This window comes from Bos indicus, chromosome 19 (assembly GCF_029378745.1).
Source record: "Bos indicus isolate NIAB-ARS_2022 breed Sahiwal x Tharparkar chromosome 19, NIAB-ARS_B.indTharparkar_mat_pri_1.0, whole genome shotgun sequence".
Classification (NCBI taxonomy): domain Eukaryota; kingdom Metazoa; phylum Chordata; class Mammalia; order Artiodactyla; family Bovidae; genus Bos; species Bos indicus.
Window position 1 is genome coordinate 46,405,306 of NC_091778.1, and position 21,953 is coordinate 46,427,258.

General features: G+C 40.1%; 1 protein-coding gene across 1 annotated transcript in view; it reads right to left on the minus strand.

The window, feature by feature from the left end:
- Positions 1-255: 255 nt before the first annotated feature.
- The window catches only part of LOC109573319 (leucine-rich repeat-containing protein 37A-like), a 49,740-nt gene continuing 28,042 nt past the window's right edge, over positions 256-21,953 (minus strand). Inside the window, exons 6-14 of the mRNA XM_070773664.1 lie at positions 20,136-20,207; positions 17,314-17,388; positions 10,753-10,871; positions 6,456-8,263; positions 5,958-6,062; positions 2,370-2,413; positions 964-1,018; positions 740-882; positions 256-629 (exon numbers count right to left, since the gene is read on the minus strand). Of these exons, the coding sequence (XP_070629765.1) occupies positions 521-629; positions 740-882; positions 964-1,018; positions 2,370-2,413; positions 5,958-6,062; positions 6,456-8,263; positions 10,753-10,871; positions 17,314-17,388; positions 20,136-20,207 (2,530 nt within the window). The 3' untranslated portion in view covers positions 256-520. The remainder of the gene's footprint in view (positions 630-739; positions 883-963; positions 1,019-2,369; positions 2,414-5,957; positions 6,063-6,455; positions 8,264-10,752; positions 10,872-17,313; positions 17,389-20,135; positions 20,208-21,953) is intronic.

Consider the following 21,953-nt stretch of genomic DNA (forward strand, 5'->3'; position numbering starts at 1 on the left):
GAGACCCAGTGATCCAAATATTCTGTCAGCCCCAGTGACTTACAAGAGGGGTCGGAAGGGGATGATCCTCCATGAGCAGGAGGTCAAGTGTGTTGTAAATACTTGTACTTGATGAACCAGGAGAGCGAGCACCAGAGAAATCATTATTTGATTTAATGATCTATGCCCCCTGAGGATGACCTGTTTTCCAGTTCCCAGGGGCTGGTTATACTGGGGAAACAAGGGATGGAAGGCCCCCTCCATCCCTGTATTTATCCTCTTCTGCCCGCGTTTCCTCTGGTGGAAGTTCTGGCTGCCCTGAGGGAGTCTAGTTTCAAAAAAAAGCTCTGCTCTTTTCTTGCAGGCCCTTGATAGTGATACATAAATACTCAACTATTGACATTTTAATTCCTTACCACATGGTTAGAATTGGTTATGGATTTATACATTTTAATATGAGAAAAATAAGTATTTTACAAGTGATGTTGAGAAGCCAGTATTAGAAAATAAAACCTGCAGGTGGCTTGTGGCAGGACAGGGCTCACTCTGTGGCGGTGTCGGCGGCTGCCTCGCTCTCCTCACCCGTCGGCTCTTCAGCAGCCGAATCTGTAGCCGGAGGAGCCTCCTCTGTCGGCGCTTCAGGGGCCCCCCTGGGATGAGAAGAAAGAGCGCCAAAGCGTTTAGTCTCGAAAGGGGCAATTAAACTTTTCATTATTTCCTCATCTGAGGCAAGAAGTAGAAATTGTCCCCTATCGTTTACCCTGCATTCTTATTGAAAATCTCATCCTCTTCTGAAGACTCCTTGTCATGTAGCTTCTGTGCCATGTTTTTCTTGCGTGTGGCGTTGAGAGGCCTGTACATGTCCTGAAGCCAAAGTGGCCGCCGCCTCCAGAAAAAGCCCTCCTGGGACACAGAGAGCGACATGTTAGTTCTGCTTCTCCCCTGCTTCCTCTGGCCACAGCGCTTTATCTCTCCCAAACCTACCTGACTCTCACTTGTCCCTGAGCTTCTCTTATGCAGCAGAAATCCAAAAAAGCCCCTTGGAGGAAAGCACACACAGTCAGTGTCACGTGCCGCTTTCCGTCTCTCACAGTGTGTTTGCTCTGGTCTCACCAGGGCTAAATGGGACTTCAGTCAGCAACCACAATGAGCAAAGTCACCACAGACCTGCGGTGTTGAGAATCACTCCATGCATGCTGGCCTTCCAGAAGCTCTCCGGGTCTGTCCAAAATGGCCCCCCACCCGCATCTCTGGGGAGACCTGTGCATGTGGCTTAGCATGGCCTACAGGCATGACTGCAACCCCACTCACATTTCTCGGCCCTCAGCCAACTGCCCTCGTGCAGTGAACACGCTGCACAACCGTGCCGGGCAGAGGCACGTTTCTTCCAGGAGCATTCCACACTAGCCCCCTGGGACTTAGTCTCACGTGCAGCATTTGCTGGGGTGGGGGTGGGGGAGGGGAGGAGGTGCTTCTGTTTTCTTAGCTGCTCTATCTGACAAACTGCATCTCAGCAGGTAAACCCCTAAGTCCAACTAGCAAAGTTATGTAGCACTCTGACTTGCATATGGCAGGTTGTCACTGAGGTGTGAGTGAGTTGTGAAATCAGTTTAAAGGTTATGACCAGCAGGAAAACACAAAAGTATTCTTTTTGAAAACAAAGAGAATTGAAAAAAACAAAACAAAACGGAGTGCACAATGAGTTTGTATCAGAAACCACTTCTGTCCATAAGTATGTGTGTCCTGAGCTGTGACATAAAATGCAGCTCACAGCCCACGCGTAATGTGATCATGAGGGGCCCTTGTTGGAAAGGCACCACCTTCTTTCTGATAATCACTATCAGCGTGACCACGGGGCCAGATGTTTTCTCTTTCTCCATTTTTTTTTTTATTATAAAAGGAAAAGACAAACTACTGTCTAAAGTTTCTTCCAGTTAAAACTTTATGAGGTTTGGATAAAGGGAATACGGATTGGGGGCTGAAAACCAGGAGGATGAGAAGGGAAGCTTTCCTCCCCTTTACAGAAAGAACACATAATTTGTTCTACTTTTCATCAGCTTTGAGTAAGGCTAGCCCCCAAATCTCTAACTTCCCTACCCCAGAACCTCCAAGAACACCTCTGACCTCGCCTGATGCCTACCACCGGCAGGACAACCGAAACCTCTCTCCATCTACCCTCTTTCCTTCGAGAACAAGTGAAACCAGATGAATCCGTCCCAGTCCTGTGCTAGGCCAGATTTGGTTGGGGAGCTAGTTCTGCTGATAAATAAATTAGCATAAAGCATTAGGGTAAATAAAGCTTCTTCCTGCCTTTGGTGAGGAGACTAAAACAGATGAGTTCTCAGCTCTCCTCTAGTTCTAAAATTCTACTTTAAAAGACCAATATTTACCTTCTGCTTCCTTCTTCCTCTGATGTTGTTCTATGAGAATAAATCTGTTTTAAAAGAAAACATGATCACTATCATGACAGCCACTTCCAAATCTTTATTCATTACTTTTTATTTTCAGTCTTATGTACCCAGTGAGTTGATAACATTTTTAAGGACAGGAATTCTATCCTGTTTAAGAATTCTTTGACTCTCCCACAGTACCTAACCTTGGGTGCTGCATGCAGCTGGTGATACATTTTATGGACCATTTTAGATCATGTTCAACAGATAATTCCTAACAAAAAACTTTCAGAAGTAGGGAAAGAAAATAGAAGTATTGACCAGAAACCTAAGCACTGTTTAAAAATCAAGAACAGGGGGAAGATGCCTATCATTACTGTTACTATTGATCACTGTGGAGAAGGGGGGTCCTAATCAGTACAGTAAGAAAACGGTAGAATTGGAAAGGAAGAGATAAACATATCTGCATATGAATGATGGACTTTAGAAGATCAAAGGAATCAACCGAAATTTTAAGTACTGTAAGTAATACGAGAATTCAGTAAGATGGCTTATGTATAAAATCAAGAAATCAACATATAAGCTTTAATAGCTTTCCTATATAGCACAAGTAACTAGCTAAAAAAATAGAAAAAAGATCCCATTTATAATATTAATAAGATGCATAAAGTAACTAGGAATAAATTCAACCAAAAATGCATAAGACTTATGTAATGAGAATATTAAAACCTTCCTGAAGGACATTGAGAAGCAATACATACATGGCATGGGATTCTATCTTCCGAGAATACTGTAAGGATGTCAATTCTCCTCAAATTAACCTACAAATTCAATGCAACCTTATTTATATCCAAGGAAATTTTTAAACAAAACCAGGTGAGCTGACATTTGGTAGAGAATACATGCAAGAACACTTATGAAATGTATGAAAAAGAAGATCAAAGAGCAGGGCCTTACCCCAACAGATATAAAATTACATGTTATAGAGTAACTGGAGTTAAGCAGTGTGATATTGAAAAGATAATAGGAAAAGATAACTGGATCAACAGAATAGAATCCAAGTAAAGATAGTATTTTAGACAGGGGAGAAAGAATGAATCATTTCGTACTGGGGAAAAAGTTAGATTCCCTACCTCAACCACACTAAAAATCAAATACAGCAAGTTCTAGGCAGATTATAAAAGTACTTGAAAATGATGATTAGAGATGATTTTTACATCATGAGGTGACAAAGGCTTGGCGAACAAAACCTGCTGCACACGAGCCTGGAGGCGAGGACGGCCCAGTGTGGTGGCAGGCTGTCAGTGCCTCTCCTACTCTTCTCAGCCTTCACCCCCTTCTCTCCTGGATTGTCTACCTTCTTCCTGGTGATTTATAAAACCCCTTGGAGTTCCCTAGTGGTCCAGTGGTTAGGACTCTGTGATTTTACTGTGGTGGTCTGGATTTGATCCCTGGTCAGGAACGAAGACCCTGCAAGCACAGCACGGCCAAACAGACAAAAACAACCCCCCACCACAAACCTCTTTATAATAAACAAACATTGGCTTTCATTGAATTTCAGCATTGTCTCTGGCTCTAAGGAGACAAGACAAAAGAGCAGAGTAGGGAGCACAGGCTTTGCAGTCGGGTGATACTGGCTCCTGCTTTTGGTTTGACCACTGGGGCCTCATGCTGATTTCCTTCCTTCCCCACGAAGAGAGAACTCACATCTTCCTCTTGCGGCAGTTTCACTTTATCAATAATATCACAGGACTGATCAAAAATAAGAATGCCAAATTCTTACTTGACAATGAGAAATACATCTGTTCTACAGACAGGACACCTTTGTCTACACAACCAGAGAATTAAACTTCTGTAGAGACAGGCCTCCAAGGCACACCAAAGCACAACCACACACTCAAAAGGCTACTTGGTGAGAACAGAATTAGAACCAAAGCAATCAGCTGAATCCCACATTAAATGGAAAGGCCTGCGGTAGCCAGATGCTCTCAACAGGTGCTGCCTGGTGATGGGCCTGACTCTTCAGTTACGCTGCCTCAGGTGCCATCTCTACTCTTGGACAAGGTGAGGCTAGGCACTGCCGGTCCCTCTTCACCTTTTCTGTACTTTCACTACTGACCATCCCTCCTGCAGACGGACACATTTCTCTTTAGCAGGTAACACATCATGTCAGGTTTTATTCAAGTCTGACAGACCAGGAAGCCATTGGTCCCTACACCGCTCTGCTCCCCTCCATGAGGCTCTTATGGAGCCACCTTCTAAAGAACTGTTTACCACTTTTGTAAGTTCTGAGGTGAGGGGACTGCTTTGCTGGGGCCTCTAAGAACTGGTGACAGGCCTCACGGGACTAGGGTCAGGAGGTCTGGATTATTCCGGGAAGTCTATTTGAAGAAAGATGAACTTGAGTTGGCTTTTGAGAGTCAGGACTCCCACAGGCAGAGTAAAATAAAGGAATTCGTCTGCGCAAAGCCACATGTAAAAGCAGCAATGGGTACGGTGTAATGAGCACGTGGTGAGGGGCTGCTTTGGCTGGAATAGAGGGCTGCCGGGACAGAAGAAAAGATAAAGTGGATTGACTTGGTAGAGTAGAATCAAGATGGTCAGCTCGTCAAAATTGCACTTTTGGACTTCCCTGCTGGTGCTGTGGATAGGAGTCCGCCTGCCAATGCAGGAGACGTGGGTTTGATCCCTGGACCAGGAAGACCCCACATGCCATGGAGCAACTAAGCCCGTTATGCTGCAACTACTCAGCTCCCACACGTAGAGCCCGTGCTCTGCAGCAAGAGAAGCCACCACAATGAGAAGCCTGTGCACAGCAAGGAAGAGTAGCCCTACCACTTGTCTTGACCAGAGAAAGCCCACACAAAGCAACAAAGACCCAGGGCCACAAAAATAAATCAATAATTAAGGTTATAAAAAAAAAAAATCTTCCTCTGAATGTTAGCAACTGCCTGTTGGGGAAAGTAATAAGCCATTATGTAACTGAAGGAAAGGTAAGGAGGCTAGCTCCAGGAAGATGCTACTCTAAACAGGACATACTTCAAGGTGGCCTAATGCAGGATTCTTACTTGTAGTGCTCTCATGGAACCTGTTTACACAATGCCTAACACACTGGAGAAGACAGCTGCCAAGGAGATCTAAGGGACTGATAAGATCGCACTTCTATCTATCAGCTGGATCCTTTTAGCCCTCCTAGGGTGACCGACAGCTACGTGAGGGTGGAAACGATGTATCTCTCATCACTGCAGCCACCAAGGAGAGAAATCAAGGTAGCCTGAGAGTGACTGTGAGTACATCAAATCCACATGGTGTTCTGAGTCAAAGAAATGTTACTATCGTGTCAACTCTGGCTTCTTATAAACTTAACTGGTCAGAATAGTCTAATGGCTTGTTATCTTGGATTCAGTTCCACAGATACCTCCTGGGAGTGGAGCTCCTATGAAAACCCTGGGAACACACCCTTCAGTAAAACAACAAAGTACATCTCAGTCTTGTGACTGAAGAGGAGTATCAAATACTAGCAGGCGGAAAGGTGGCTTTGAATTTTCGGGTTGGGGGTTCTGAATCTGAATTAATAATCATCCTTACCTCAATGAGACAGAACATTATAATCAAAAACATCACTACTACAGTCACAGATATTGCCAAGATGAGTTTGTTGTTATAGCCGTAACCTGGAACTTCTTTTGCGAGCTAAAAATAAATAATAACAAGTTTTTAAAAACAGGGAGCTGGAAAGGATGAAAGCTGAGTATTCTTAAACCTATTCTAAATAATAGCTAACTATTCTTAAACTACTAGAAGACTCCATCCTTTTCAGATGGATAGCTTTTATCAGAAAAAACCATATTTAAAGTTATTGATCTCATCGTTAGCATTTTCTTCTACAATGTATTTATCTTGTGTGTTATGTCCTCTTCTCATCTACCCCAGGAATAGTGCCACCTTCTCTGAATGAGCAGAGTGGGAGGTCATTGTCTTAGCCAGCTTGGCCGAGACAAGATACAGACCAGGAGCCCCAGGTTTTCCTGCTTGGGCACTTCAATGGCATGTCCTAAGGTCCCATGTTTCAGGCGTGATCCTCACCTCACTGGGCTCCTGTTCTTTCTGTTCACTCTGGGCTTCTGTGCTCTCATTGATGTAGTTGTCAGTTTTCCACTGGTCCGTATCCCATTCTGCCTTGGACACCTTTATTTCTTGCTGCTCACTGAGAAGCTTCATCAAGAGGCCTGTTCTGGAGATGAGTTTGGCGCACGCCAGCTGCACGTGGGTCTCAGAGCAGTCCATTTTCAGAGTCCGGATGACGTGAGCAATGAGCTTTCTCACGTCATTGTTGGGGATGAGGGACCGTAGCTGCTGGTTAAGCTGACTTTCAAACTGATCGCCTGGGGATGAGAGCACTGGGAAGCTGACGCTTGGGGGCTTAGAGGCGAACTCAATGCCCACGTTGTGGTACTCCCATTGTGTTTCATTGGTGTGCTTAACAGGTGGCATGAAGTCCGCAGCAACAGTAGAATGTGCACTGGAGACATTAATTTGAGCAGTGATTCCAGGTCTGGTTTCTTTTGGCCGAGTAATGTTTCCCGAAGAGATAACTGCTTCAGAAACATGTGGAGTATTGTTCACTGAACTAGAGTTTTCTTTAGGAGGGTTTGAAAGAGAATATAATTCTGAAAAACGGTTTTCCTGAGGATCCAGTAATCCTGAAGATGAAAATGCCTCTCGTGGAGGGGAATTGATGAGACTCCTCACTGCAGAGAACAGAGGCCTTCTGGCCAGCATCATTCTATTGAGTGAACCTTTCTTTCTCAGCTTTCGACTTACTTTGGCCTTTAGTGTTCTGTGGGGCATCCGAGAGCGAGTTTTATGGAAGATGTATTTCTTTCCGGAATGCGAGACTGGTTTGGAAGACTTCATGTTTCTCACTCTAGCATCAGCATCTTCTAAAACGAAAATGGTGTAGGACAAGTCTTTTGATTTGTTTTTAGCCTCAGGTTGGGGTTTTGGAGGGAGGGGGTCAGAAGGCCTGCCCCGAGAGTACTGTTTCAGGAAAGAAGAGACGGCTGCCTTGTGTTCCTTCATGAACGAAGGCTCTGTGTTGAAGGAGTTCCCCACTAACTTCCTGGGCCTCTGCACCATGTCCAGCTCATCCAGCTCCCTTGGGGATGGCCTCCTGAGCCTTCTTTCTTTGGCAGTGTTCTCCACAAGTGGCTGGGCATTCTGTTTCTTCTCGCTGCTCTCATCTCCCGCATCTTTGAAGTGCCTTTTCTGTAGGCCCCTTGGGTGCTTGAGGACCCTGTTCACTCTCAGCAGCCTTTGCCCTGGGCTGTCAATCTCAGCTGGGCTGTTTTCCTGTGGTTGGGCTTTTTCCAGTTTCTTCGGAAACATCTGGCGTTTAAATTTGGGACCCAAAAGGTTGGCATGGATAAGCATAGCCGTTTTTTCTTTCTTTTTAACTTCATCAATTTTTTCTTGAATTTCTGCATCTAACAAGTTTTCCAGAAAATAGAGTTTCCTCAATTTATTTTTATAAGTCGAATTGTTGTCTATAGGCTTAACAGAAGGTTTTTTTGTATTGTTTTTGAAATGGCCCACTGGCATATCTCCTTCATGGGCATTTGTAAAAAGAAGTTGAATGAAGGGCAATAATGTTGATTCAACATCTTCTAGATTTCCCTCTGAGAAATAAGGCAGTATGTAATTCAGTGCGCTGATCACATCACTTTCATCATTAAAGTCCAGCTGCTCATTCATAAAGGCTGACAGACTGACAGCACTTTTGTCTGAGGACGCCCTCTCGGGTTCAATAGTCAGCTCCGTGCTGGTGTTCTTCTTCCGGGCTTGTAACACCTTCATGAACGATCCTTCTGCATTCCCTATAGATGTATTTTCATCTGTCAAAAGAGAAGAAACTGCTTTTGATAACTGAAGACTGATGGGAGAGCTTTTTGTCAGTCCACAATCATGTATCCCAGACAAATAAATTAGGCATCAGCAAATGTTTGACTGCCACTTGGAAGAGAGAGAAAGAAACCCAAACATAAGTCAATGATTGACAACAATAAAAGGTGAAAAAAGATATCTTTTGAAAAAATGACCATCCACTCAGAAGATTCTGTGGCATGAAATATAGTAATTAGGATCACTCGCCTGGCTCCCAAGGGACTGGCAGGAAGACAAAGATTCCTCTACTCAGATCTACTGTGACTCCTCACAGTCACATACCCCACCCGGTCCTGCCTCAGATGCAGAGGAGTGTAAGGTCTCCTCCCTTCGCCTCTCCAGCGCACTTGCGTTCTTACCACTATCACAAATGATGAAGACCACAACTGCTGCCGACAGGTCATCATCCGAACGTGTCCTCCACCCACCCACTGAGTCCTTTGCTCAGTCCCTGCCTCCATATATTCAGCCTCCAGAAGAGAGGGCTCTATGTCCAAAACTCTTACGTCCCCTTGGCTCTTTGCTGACATTCAGGCAGGGATCAATGAGCTAACAGATTTGCCAGCCTATATGCCAGTGTGGAATGTTCAACAGATCAATAGAATAATACTTGAAGTACTATAATGCAGAAGGGAAAAGCAACTTCCGTCAGTTGCCTACTTTGCTTTCATTTCATTTCACTTCTAATATTTCCAGTGTTTTGGGAAACCATCCAAAGCTTCTGACTGTATATGTATCGTTGTGTAGCTAGGCTTCTCTTCCAAAAGGATTAAAAATTTTAATGGTGGTGGCAAGGGTCAAAGGAGGACATAAGGGTCATGAGAGAGGAGGGGCATGGGTGTGCAGAGAGCCTAAAATCGGAGACAGGAGATCTGGGTACTAGGCCATTGCACTGAATACCTCGGACCTTGCTTTTCCTCATCTGCAAAAGGAGATTAAAAATGCCTTTTCTGGCCCACTTCTCGGGGAGAAGGGAATAATATAATTGGTAAAAAAAATTGTTTTGAGGAGTTCCCTGGTGGTATAATGGTTGCTGCTAAGTTGCTTCAGTTGTGTCCGACTCTGTGCGACCCCATAGATGGCAGCCCACCAGGCTCCCGTCCCTGGGATTTTCCAGGCAAGAGTACTGGAGTGGGTTGCCATTGCCTTCTCCAGGTATAATGGTTAGGATTCGGTATTTTCACTGCCATGGCTCAGGTTCTATCCCTGGTCAGGGAACTTAGTGGCCAAAATAAAATTTAAAAAAAAAATCAAAAATTGTCTTTATATAAGTAACAAAGTGTTATTATTTATGATGTGTTCTAGGACACGACTGATCGACTTCACTTTCACTTTTCACTTTCATGCATTGGAGAAGGAAATGGCAACCCACTCCAGTGTTCATGCCTGGAGAATCCCAGGGACAGGGGGGCCTGGTGGGCTGCCATCTACGGGGCCGCACAGAGTCAGACCCGACTGAAGTGACTTAGCAGCAGCAGCAGCAGCAGACCATTGATAGACACCTGTATTCAAGCTATCTGGGTATCAAAGCACATTTTGGAGGTTATCAAGTTAGTGCCAACAAATCTAATATATAGAAAAATAGTCAGAAGCACCTGAGTGTTTTGTGGATAGAAAAGTTTGAGATTCAGAACAAGTTCAGAGCTGGACAGTCTAAGAATAAAATTGCTCTTCCCCAGTGGCGCTAGTGGTAAAGAACCTACTTGCCAATGCAAGAGATATAAGAGATGCAGGTTTGATCCCTGGGTTGGGAAGAACCCCTGAAGGAGGATATGGTAACATACTTCAGTAGTCTTGCCTGGAGAATCTCATGGACAGAGGAGTCTGGTGGGCAACAGTCCATAGCATCTCAAAGAGTCAGACATGACTGAAGCAACTTAGCACACACACAGTGCACCCCCCTTTAGAAGAGCTAGCTGGCAGCTTCTGGTGGTGGAACCAGAAACTCTCAGGCTCTGCCGTAAGACAGCATCACTTGTACTCTTTTATAATATTATAAAAATAGACAAAATATCAAAAATATGTTTACATCTATCCTATAAGACAAAGGATACTTGAGACCTAAGGTATATAGAATCAGTTTACAAACTGATGCACTGTATGAGTAAGTTCTCATTTGCAGACAGCACAGAATACATTATGTGGCCATTCGTGTTAATGCCCTTCCCCCTTTCATTCCTTTTTCTTGTTCTTTTATGTATGTATATCAGTTACCTTATTAAGTTAACAATGTAACTAAGCTATTATTAGCTTAATAATGTAACCAAGAATCTGATATTTAGTAAAAGTAGTTCTTAGAAATTTAGGGATGTGGAACTCTGAATGAATAAAAATAATGCAATTACATTATTAATTTTAAAATTTATCATCACTGGTTAAAAATAAAAATTAAAGAATTAGAAGAAAATTTAAAAATTACCATCAGGAAATTCAGACTCACCACAAAATGTGACGTTTGTCAGGCAATCACTGTCACAATGCAGTTTGACTGTCTTGCAGACAACCTCGATAGTGTTTTTGAATTGGCAGAGGCAGCAGGCCATACGAATAGGTAAGATCCTATAAATGGAAATGCAGAGAATCAAATTTGTGGTAAAGGAATTACTTGAGTAGGCGGAAGAGGCAGGCCAAGGCCACCACAGGCCAGTGCATAAAGGAGTTAGTTCTTGGGGCATATGGACTGGAGAACTGGATACAGATCAGTTGGCCAGTTGCTGCTCTTGACTGTTGAAAATAAATATAGAGGCCAGAGGTGCCCAACAGAAGGATTAGGGTGGCAGTGGGGATGGTATGCCTAGAAAAAAGGGAATAGGGACTAGAATTGGGTGACATTGATCTGTAGTTTAATTCAGAAATATCTCCTTCCAACCCAAAAACTTCATTTTGGGTTGACAGTACACAGAAGTAGGCAGACTTCTAAGAAGAATCTGAATAAGTCCCCTTATTTAGTCTCTTTTTCAATTCCTATTTATGAGTAATAAATACATTAGAAATTACTTTAGGAATAAAAAAACACTGTGTGGTTAAAACAATAATAGAAATCTCATTGACCAAATCTGGACAATGTGAACATTCAAAAGAATGACATTATCATTATAATAAGTTATAATTAGAGTACATGAGTTTATAATGATATTCAAAAAGAAAAGTGAGGGAGCTCTGCTTTAGAGAATAATAACAGGTAATAAATGAGAAAGGAATGATAAAGTTAGGAAAGTGTCATTTTACAACTATCAATGTAATAGTTGATTCAGACAAGGATTATTATTGATGCACAGCTGGGTAAAGAGTTGTCTGGAAGTAGGATCTTCACTGATCCCAAAGTTCAGCCCACATATTATTTATCAATTACCAAGGGGGAAAATAACTTTACAATGGAGACATATGTAAGATATCACCTTAATCAAGTGATCAGACTTAGCATTGGGCCACTTGAAGTGATGAAGTAGGAAGGATACATCACTTATATAGTATTCTTCTCCAAAATGTTTACTTTGAATCTAATGAGGAAACAGACAAATCCAGATTGTGGGGCAAATTACAAAACGATTGGCTAAGATTCTTTAGAAATGCCAACGTCATAAAAGAACAAAAAAGAACAAAAATAGCAAGGAAACATTCTACATTAAGGGAAACAAAGACATGACATGCAATGCCTAGTCTTCGATTGGACTCCATATCAAAACAAAACAGACTTAAAGAATATTATTGGCTTCAGGTCAAGATGAAGTAGCAAGGACCAATTTAACCTTTTACCTGAAACAATGAAAAAATCAAACAAAACATACGAAAAACAAAACATACGAAAAACAGTTTTCAAGAAACTGGACCTCAGGCAATCAAATTCAGTGATCCCCAAGAGATGGGAGATAAATGAAGTGACCCCTTTGATTGCCGTAGCTTACTTCTTTAAGAGAATTTCCAGGTCATGGTACAGGGAAGAGAAACCCTTCCCTGGGTAAGGAAGACTCGTAGACTCCCCAGATGAAGAAATAGAGCTGAGAATCTGGGAAAACCAAGGTGATCAGAGTTCACAAAGCAGAGTAATGGAGGGCAAAGAAGTACACAGACAAAGAACTCTGGAGATATGCAGAGGGAGCTCTTAAGTATTCAACAAAGTATTGGTCACACAACATTTGTGTGAGGAATTAACTGATGCCAGGAAAAGAACCACATGAAAGGATTAATAATAAGAATAACTGCAAAATTCTGGAAAGCAATTATCCTTCAATAAAAAATAAATTTTAAAAAATGAATAAATTTTTTTAAAAGTAAAAAAAAAAAGATTAACTGGATATCACACAGGGTTGGGTGTTCCTACAAGTCAGAAGAGAAAACCTCATGGTACACAGAAAGGACTTGTCTCAGTAGTTGCAAATAATGAATTCTAGACTAAAGTTTACTTGAAGTGCTACCTAATGAATCTTAAAAGCTAGACCTAAAAGAATAGAATTGTTTTGAGTAACTTAACTTTACGCAAAACAAAGCCCAAGCATTTTATAAAAATATATAGCATACAATGAGCTAAAAATTCATAATGTCTAGAATCATATGAAAATTACCAGGCATGCAAGTAAGCAGGAAAATGTGACCTATATTGGAGAAAAAAGCAATCAATCAAAACTAACTCATTATCTATACAGATATAAGAATTAGTAGAAAAGGACATTTTAAAAATTATAACATGAAAAAGCTGGCTGACTGGCTGACTGCTGGCTGGCTTAAAACTTAACATTCAAAAAACTAAGATCATGGCATGTGGTCCCATTACTTCATGGCAAATAGAAGGGGAAAAAGCGGTAGCAGTGACAGATGTTCTTTTCTTGGGCTCCAAAATCACTGCAGACAGTGACTGCAGCCATGAAATTAAAAGATGCTTGCTTTTTGGAAGAAAAACTATGACAAACCTAGACAGCATATTAAAAAGCAGACATACCACTTTGCCAACAAAGGGCTATATAGTCAAAGCTATGATTTTTCCATTAGTCATGTATGGATGTGAGAGTTGGACCATAAAGAAGGCTAAGCATTGAAAAATTGATGCTTTTGAATTGTGGTGCTGGAGAAGACTCTTGAGAGACCCTTGGACAGCAAGGAGATCAAATCAGTCAATCCTAAAGGAAATCAACCCTGAATATTCATTGGAAGGACTGATGCTGAAGTCGAAGCTCTAATCCTTTGACCACCTAATGTAAACAGCCAACTCATTGGGAAAGAAGGATTGAAGGCAAAAGAAGAGGGTGACAGAGGATGAGATGGTTAGATTGCACCACTGATTCAATGGGCATGAATTTGGGCAAACTCTGGGAGATAGTGAAGGGCAGGGAAGCCTGGTATTCTGCAGTCCATGGGGTCACAAAGAGTCAGATACAACTTAGCGACTGAACAACAACAACAACAACATACATGAAAACAGTTATAACAACTGTATTTCATTTGTTACAAAACCCAGACTAAAGACTGAAAATGTTAAGTAGAGGCATGGAAGATGTAAAACAGATCCAAATTGAACTTCTAGAGATTATAAAAACAATGTAGAAATGAAAAAGATACTGGGTGAGGTTGATGGCATATTAGACACTGCAGAAGAAAGGATCAGAAAACATTAAGACATGGTAATAGAAACAACCCAAAATGAAACACAAACAGTAAAAAAACAAAACAAAAAAAATGAAGAGCACATCAATGAACTGTGCAACAACTTCAAGTGACCTAATATATGTATACGTAGAGTCCATGAAGGAGAGGAGAGATACAAAAATTTGAAGAAATAATAGCCAAATTTTTCCCACATTGCTCAACACTATAAACCCACAAAGTTGAGATCAGTGAACTTTAAGCAAAAGAAACATGGACAAAACTACACCAAGGCACAAATAATCAAATTGCTCAAAAGCAGCAATAAAGAGAAAAATTTTAAAGCCATTAGAAGAAAAAACTATACACTACATATAGAAAGTGAAGTCGTTCAGTTGTCTCCGACTCTTTGTGATCCCGTGGACTGTAGTCTACCAGGCTTCTCTGTCCATGGGATTTTCCAGGCAAGAGTACTGGAGTGGGTTGCCATTTTCTTCTCCAGGGGATCTTCCTGACCCAGGGATGGAACCCAGGTCTCCTGCATTGCAGGCAGACACCTTACCCTCTGAGCCACCAGGGAATATTACTCACTACATATAGAGGAACAAAGATAACAATGAAGTGGCAGATTTCTTGTTGGAAACAATGTAAACAAATACTAAGTGGATTAACGTAATAACAATTCAAGGAGTGAATTGAATTCTATCAAGCGAGAATTCTATACCCAGATCTTTCAAAAATAAAGGCTATCTCAGACATACAAAAGCTGCAGAATTCATCACTAGTTGATTTTCATTGTAAGAAATGTTAAAAAGTATTTTTAAACAGAAGGAAAATGATACCAGATGGAATCATGGATCTACACAAAAGAATAAAAACACTGTAATTGTATTTACATAGGTAAATATATAAGATTTTTATTATTATTTAAATATCTTTAAAAGATAATCTATTGTTTAACCAAAAAATAATATAGTGTACTGTTTATGACATAAGTAAAATATATGAAAACAATCCCACAAAGGTCAGGAGTGAAGAAATGGAAGTGCCCTATTGTAAGATTCCTATAGTCTTAATGAAATTGTGTAATATCATTTGAAGATAGACTGTGATAAGTTAAAGATGCATACTGTAAACTATAAAGCAATCTTAAAATAACAAAACCTGAGTTATAATGAATTAGCCAACAAAGGAAATAAAATAATAAAATCTACTCAGTCTGAAAGTAGGAAGAAAAAGGAAAAAGAAAGTATGATGGGACAAATAGGAAGCAAATGGCAAGACAACAGATTTAAATGTAATTATATTAAATGTAAATGCTCTAATCACCCTAATTAAAAGAATCATCACACTAGACAAAAAAGCAAAAGCCAACTATATACAAGAACCATCTTCAATAGAAAATAAAAGGTTAAAAGGATAGAAAAAATTATCCTATGCTAACACTAATGAAAAGAAAACTGGAGTGAATGTATCACTTTAAGACAAAGTCAGTGTCAAAGCAGAGATTATTATCAGGGATACAGAATGTTACTTCACCATGATAGAAAGGTCAATTGATGAAGAAGACATTACCTAAAAAGTTATCCATTTGGTAACAGCTTCAAAATATATGAATGAAAAATGAGAGTGGCAAGGAGAAACAAATTAAAAATCTGCAATTATAGTTAGGGATTTCAACATCCCTCTCTCAATAATTAACAGAACAAGTAGATAAAAAATCAGAAAGCACTAGAAGACGTGAACAACACTATCAACCTACTTGACCTAATTGACATTTATAGAACACACCATCCAAATAAAGGAAATCAGTCCTGAATATTCATTGGAAGGACTGATGCTGAAGCTGAAACTCCAGTACTTTGGCCACCTGATGCGAAGAACTGACCTATTGGAAAAGACCCTGATGCTGAGGAAGATTGAAGGCAGGAGGAGAAGGGGACCACAGAGGATGAGATGATTGGATGGCATCACTGACTCTTATGGACATGAGTTTGAGTAAGCTCTGGGAGTTGGTGATGAACAGGGAAGCCTGGCGTGCTGCAGTCCATGGGGTTGCAAAGAGTTGGACATGACTGAGCGACTGAACTGAGCTGAAGGTGTGTAATAAACTGTCACAATAAAGACCTACAGAAATCATTTTTTTAAACTGCAAAAAATTAAAACCTGACCCCTTCCCTCATACCATACATGAAAATTAAATGGATCATAGACCTAAATGTAACTATACAACTTCTGGAAGAAAACACAGGAGAAAATCTTTGTGATTTTTGGATTAGGCAATGGGATCTCAGAAGAAGATTTCTTAGGTAAGACACAAAAAAGCACAAACCATACAAGAAAAATTGCTAGAGTTCTTCAAAATTTTTAAACTTCTGGTCTTCAGAGACACTTTAATAGAATGAGAGTAAATCACAATCTGAGAGAAGATATTTACTAGACACATATCTAAGAGAAAGGACTTATTTTTCAGTGCTCTATAAAGTATTCTTAAAACTCAATATAAATATCCAATTAAAATGGATTTGAACAGACACTTCATTTTAAGAGATATCTGCACATGAATAGACACTCAACAGCATCAGCTATTAGAGAAATGCAAATTAAAGCACAATGAGATTTAACCACACACCTACTAGGAAGGCTTAAATTTTTTAAAACAACTATAAGGATCAGGTGAAGATGTGGAGCAATCCCAGCTCTCAGATGTTGCCAGTGGGAATGCAAAATGGAACAGCCACTTTAGAAAACAGTTCAGCAGTTTCTTAAAAAGTTAAATATGCACTTAACATATGATGTAGCAATCCCACCCTTAGGTATTTTATCCCAAAGAAATGAAAATATACATTTGCACAAAACATATGCTCACACATGCATGTGAATATTTTTAGAGGTTTTGTTCATAATAGCCAAAAAACAAAACAACTCAGCTGATGTTCATCAACTGATAAATGCATAAACAAACTATATACCCACACAACGAGAATACCACTCAGCATTATTGCTGAGGGATGAACTACCAATAGGTGCAACTGCATCAATAAATCTCCAAGGAGACTGGCTGAGTGAAAGGAGTCAAAAACAAAAAGGCCACATACCACATGATTGCATGTACAAGATACTATGGAAAAGGCAAAATTATAAAGACAAAAATCAGATTGGTTGTTGCCAGGGGCTGGTAGTGGGAGGAGGAGACAGACTACAAAGGGACATGAGGGGTCTCTGAAGGGGATGCAGAAGTTTTCTATATCTCAAATGTAATAGTGGCTACAGAACTATAAGTCTGTCAAAACACATCAAACTATATTTTTAAACCGTGGATTTTATTAAATGAAAATGATACATCAATAAACTTTAAAAAATAATAAAATAAACCTAAAAATACACAATAGAGTGAAAATAAATATAATAAAAATCAACTTACAGTTTTTCCAATTCAAGGGTCATCATGAGAATGCTTTCAATTGTTGTAAGTGACACTTGTGTTGTTCCCATGTCTCTGAAGGAGAAGCCCAAACATGTAAGATATAAACGTATAATATAAACACAAATTCTAAACTTAAAATTTTTAACATGTGACTACTTCAATTCTGACTTCTTATATGCCCAAAGATGGAGAAGCTCTATACAGTCAGCAAAAACAAGACCAGGAGCTGACTGTGGCTCAGATCATGAACTCCTTATTGCCAAATTCAGACTTAAATTGAAGAAAGTAGGGAAAACCACTAGACCATTCAGGTATGACCTAAATCAAATCCCTTATGATTATACAGTGGAAGTGAGAAATAGATTTAAGGGCCTAGATCTGATAGATAGAGTGCCTGATGAGCTATGGAATGAGGTTCGTGACATTGTACAGGAGACAGGGGTCAAGACCATCCCCATGGAAAAGAAATGCAAAAAAGCAAAATGGCTGTCTGGGGAGGCCTTACAAATAGCTGTGAAAAGAAGAGAAGCGAAAAGCAAAGGAGAAAAGGAAAGATATAAGCATCTGAATGCAGAGTTCCAAAGAATAGCAAGGAGAGATAGAAAGCCTTCCTCAGCCATCAGTGCAAAGAGATAGAGGAAAACAACAGAATGGGAAAGACTAGACATCTCTTTAATAAAATTAGAGATACCAAGGAAACATTTCATGCAAAGACAGGCTCGATAAAGGACAGAAATGGTACGGACCTAACAGAAGCAGAAGATATTAAGAAGAGGTGGCAAGAATACACAGAAGAACTGTACAAAAAAGATCTTCACGACCAAGATAATCACGATGGTGTGATCACTGACTTAGAGCTAGACATCCTGGAATGTGAAGTCAAGTGGGCCTTAGAAAGCATCACTACGAACAAAGCTAGCGGAGGTGATGGAATTCCAGTTAAGCTATTTCAAATCCCGAAAGATGATGCTGTGCAAGTACTATACTCAATATGCCAACAAATTTGGAAAACTCAGCAGTGGCCACAGGACTGGAAAAGGTCAGTTTTCATTCCAATCCCAAAGAAAGGCAATGCCAAAGAGTGCTCAAACTACCACACAATTGCACTCATCTCACACGCTAGTAAAGTAATGCTCAAAATTCTCCAAGCCAGGCTTCAGCAATACGTGGACCATGAACTTCCAGATGTTCAAGCTGGTTTTAGAAAAGGCAGAGGAAGCAGAGATCAAATTGCCAACATCTGCTGGATCATCGAAAAAGCAAGAGAGTTCCAGAAAAATATCTATTTCTGCTTTATTGACTATGCCAAAGCCTTTGACTGTGTGGATCACAATAAACTGTGGAAAATTCTGAAAGAGATGGGCATACCAGACCACCTGACCTGCCTCTTGAGAAACCTATATGCAGGTCAGGAAGCAACAGTTAGAACTGGACATGGAACAACAGACTGGTTCCAAATAGGAAAAGGAGTACATCAAGGCTGTATATTGTCACCCTATTTATTTAACTTATATGCAGAGTACATCATGAGAAACGCTAGACTGGAAGAAACACAAGCTGGAATCAAGATTGCCAGGAGAAATATCAATAACCTCAGATATGCAGATGACACCACCCTTATGGCAGAAAGTGAAGAGGAACTAAAAAGCCTCTTGATGAAAGTGAAAGTGCAGAGTGAAAAAGTTGGCTTAAAGCTCAACATTCAGAAAACGAAGATCATGGCATCTGGTCCCACCACTTCATGGGAAATAGATGGGGAAACAGTGGAAACAGTGTCAGACTTTATTTTTCTGGGCTCCAAAATCACTGCAGATGGTGACTGCAGCCATGAAATTAAAAGATGCTTACTCCTTGGAAGGAAAGCTATGACCAACCTAGATAGCATATTCAAAAGCAGAGACATTACTTTGTCAACAAAGGTCCAGCTAGTCAAGGCTATGGCTTTTCCAGTGGTCATGTATGGATGTGAGAGTTGGACTGTGAAGAAAGCTGAGCGCCAAAGAATTGATGCTTTTGAACTGTGGTGTTGGGGAAGATTCTTGTGAGTCCCTTGGACTGCAAGGAGATCCAACCAGTCCATTCTGAAGGAGATCAGCCCTGGGATTTCTTTGGAAGGAATGATGCTAAAGCTGAAACTCCAGTACTTTGGCCACCTCATGTGAAGAGAGTTGACTCATTGGAAAAGACTCTGATGCTGAGAGGGATTGGGGGCAGGAGGAGAAGGGGACGACAGAGGATAAGATGGCTGGATGGCATCCCTGACTTGATGGACGTGAGTCTGAGTGAACTCCGGGAGTTGGTGATGGGAGGCCTGGCGTGCTGTAATTCATGGGGTCGCAAAGAGTCGGACATGACTGAGTGACTGAACTGAACTGAACTGACTGATATGTCCTAGATAATTCTAGAGAACTCTTATTGGAGAAATTTAAATTTGCATCATCAAATTAATGACCCTGGTGCTGAACAGTAAAATATTTATTACCCTGACTTCTCATTTTCAATTGCATCTACCTCTCTTGATAACTTTTTTTTTGTTTAAATAATGTATCCCTTATTCCTTTTTGCTTTCTGGGATAAATAATATTCCTACATGCATCTCCATGTTCCATATCTATGTGTGTTCTTCAACACTGGTCTCTTCCTCTGCTGGCTGTCTTACTCATACACATTCTTTAACTTTTTTCCTTGCCAATAACTCTTATATCAATAACCTAGTTAAAATTTAAAGTATGACTTTTTACCCAAAATACTCAACCTGTAACAAAAGTAAGAAAGAGCAGAAATCTTCTCAAGGGCCATGAAAATGCTGCAATACTCACAAATATTTTAATGCTGGCAATTTAAAAAGATACGAATCTTCCACCGCTGTCAAAGGATTACGATTGAGAATTCTGAAAAATGGAATGGAATTAAAATTGTCCACATTTTCAATGACGTCCAAGAAAGTTTACATTCATTTTTAGGGCATATGGAACTTGGTAAAAAAATAATCTTTTTCTGTCTTTACCTATAAATCACCCTCAGAATCTGTAAAGCACTATTCCTTTGGGAATTACCCAAGTCTCTAGATGGTAAGAAGGAGAAGAGAAAAAGAGGGAAAAAATAGAAAAATAGTGGATAGCAAAGAAAAAAATACACCAAAGAACCTTTCAGGTCAAAAACCCTAGAAGTGACTATGCTGGTAGGAAGCCCTTGCTCCATAAGAAATACTATTTCTAGGGTCCTCCATAATTCAAGGTGTTTTTCATTTCTAGAAAATTTTTTTATATTTCATAGTTTAAACTACCCAATTAAAGACAAAAATAGGACAGTTCCTTGATTTTGGAGCCAAAGAAGAAGAGATAAATACAAGAGGAACTGATGAAAGTCACATCCCATGACATGGTCCCATGTGTATCCTAGGATCACAGCCTTTGCTACAATGTATGTAATCCCGTTTGTCAGTCTCATAGGTGGTCAACAATTTGAAAGCAGTGACAACACTATATTGTCATTGTTATCCCTGTGCCTGACAGAGTGCCTAATATTTACTAGGTAGTTAATAAATGTTTGTTGAATAAATAAATAACATTTGTGTATATATCAAAAAAATGAAAAAATTAATTTTTTTGGAACAAAGTTTTATTCCAAAATACTAGAATAGATTTTCTTCTTAGTTCTTTAAAACAAATAAGGAAAAGGAAAACCAAGAAGAAACAGAAAGGAAAGAAAATCTGTCTTTAGGGTAACTTCACCCAAGAATCACTAACATATTTTTGCAGAATATTATAAAGCTAACATATCATAGCTAACATACAAAGCTAACATATCAGAATATTATAAAGCTAACATATAACAAAGCTAATTATCACAACTAACATCTGTTGGGTTGCTAGGCATCTGTGATTGGCATTTAACATTTAATCCTCATAGTAATCTTACATGATCAACTTATTACCCCATTTTACAAATGAGGAAACTGAGGCACAGAGAAGTTATATAACTTGTTCTAAGTCATCAACCTAGTAAGCAAAACTGGAATTTGTACTCAGTTCTGACTCTAAAGCCTGTGTTTAACCTGTGTGGGAAAAAAAATGAGGGATTAAAAATATCTGTTACGCTAACCTTAATTGTGAGAACACTAAATATAGAAATACCTTTCCAAACTCCATCTATCCATCTGGGAAAGCCTCTATGAGAACTGTACTTTCTCTTTTTCTTTCTTTTCCCTAATCATCTCCCATGATCAAATATTTAATTAGCCTATGGTCACTGAGATTTTAAACAATGTTGTAGGCAAATCAGTAAAACTGATGGAGTAAGGACATCTGAAAATTCATCCCCCAATAAAAGTAATGACAACAAAACTGACCAAAAAATGGTCAGAATCAACTTTTCCTGAACTCTGGAAATTTAACCAACAGGCTTTCAGCAAACCAGGGAACCATTTATTCAAGGAAAATAAATTAATTTCTGTAACAATCATGAGATCTGTGTTGCCCCACTTTACAAATGAGGAAACTGTTCACTTGTTCCAGACCTTTGCTCTCCATGCCTTGAAAAATAGCCCACACTTCTGGTACCAGAGGAAGCAGAACGGACTGGGAGGGCCTTCAAAGCCTCACTTCCAAAGCACTATCATTACTTTATACGTTTGG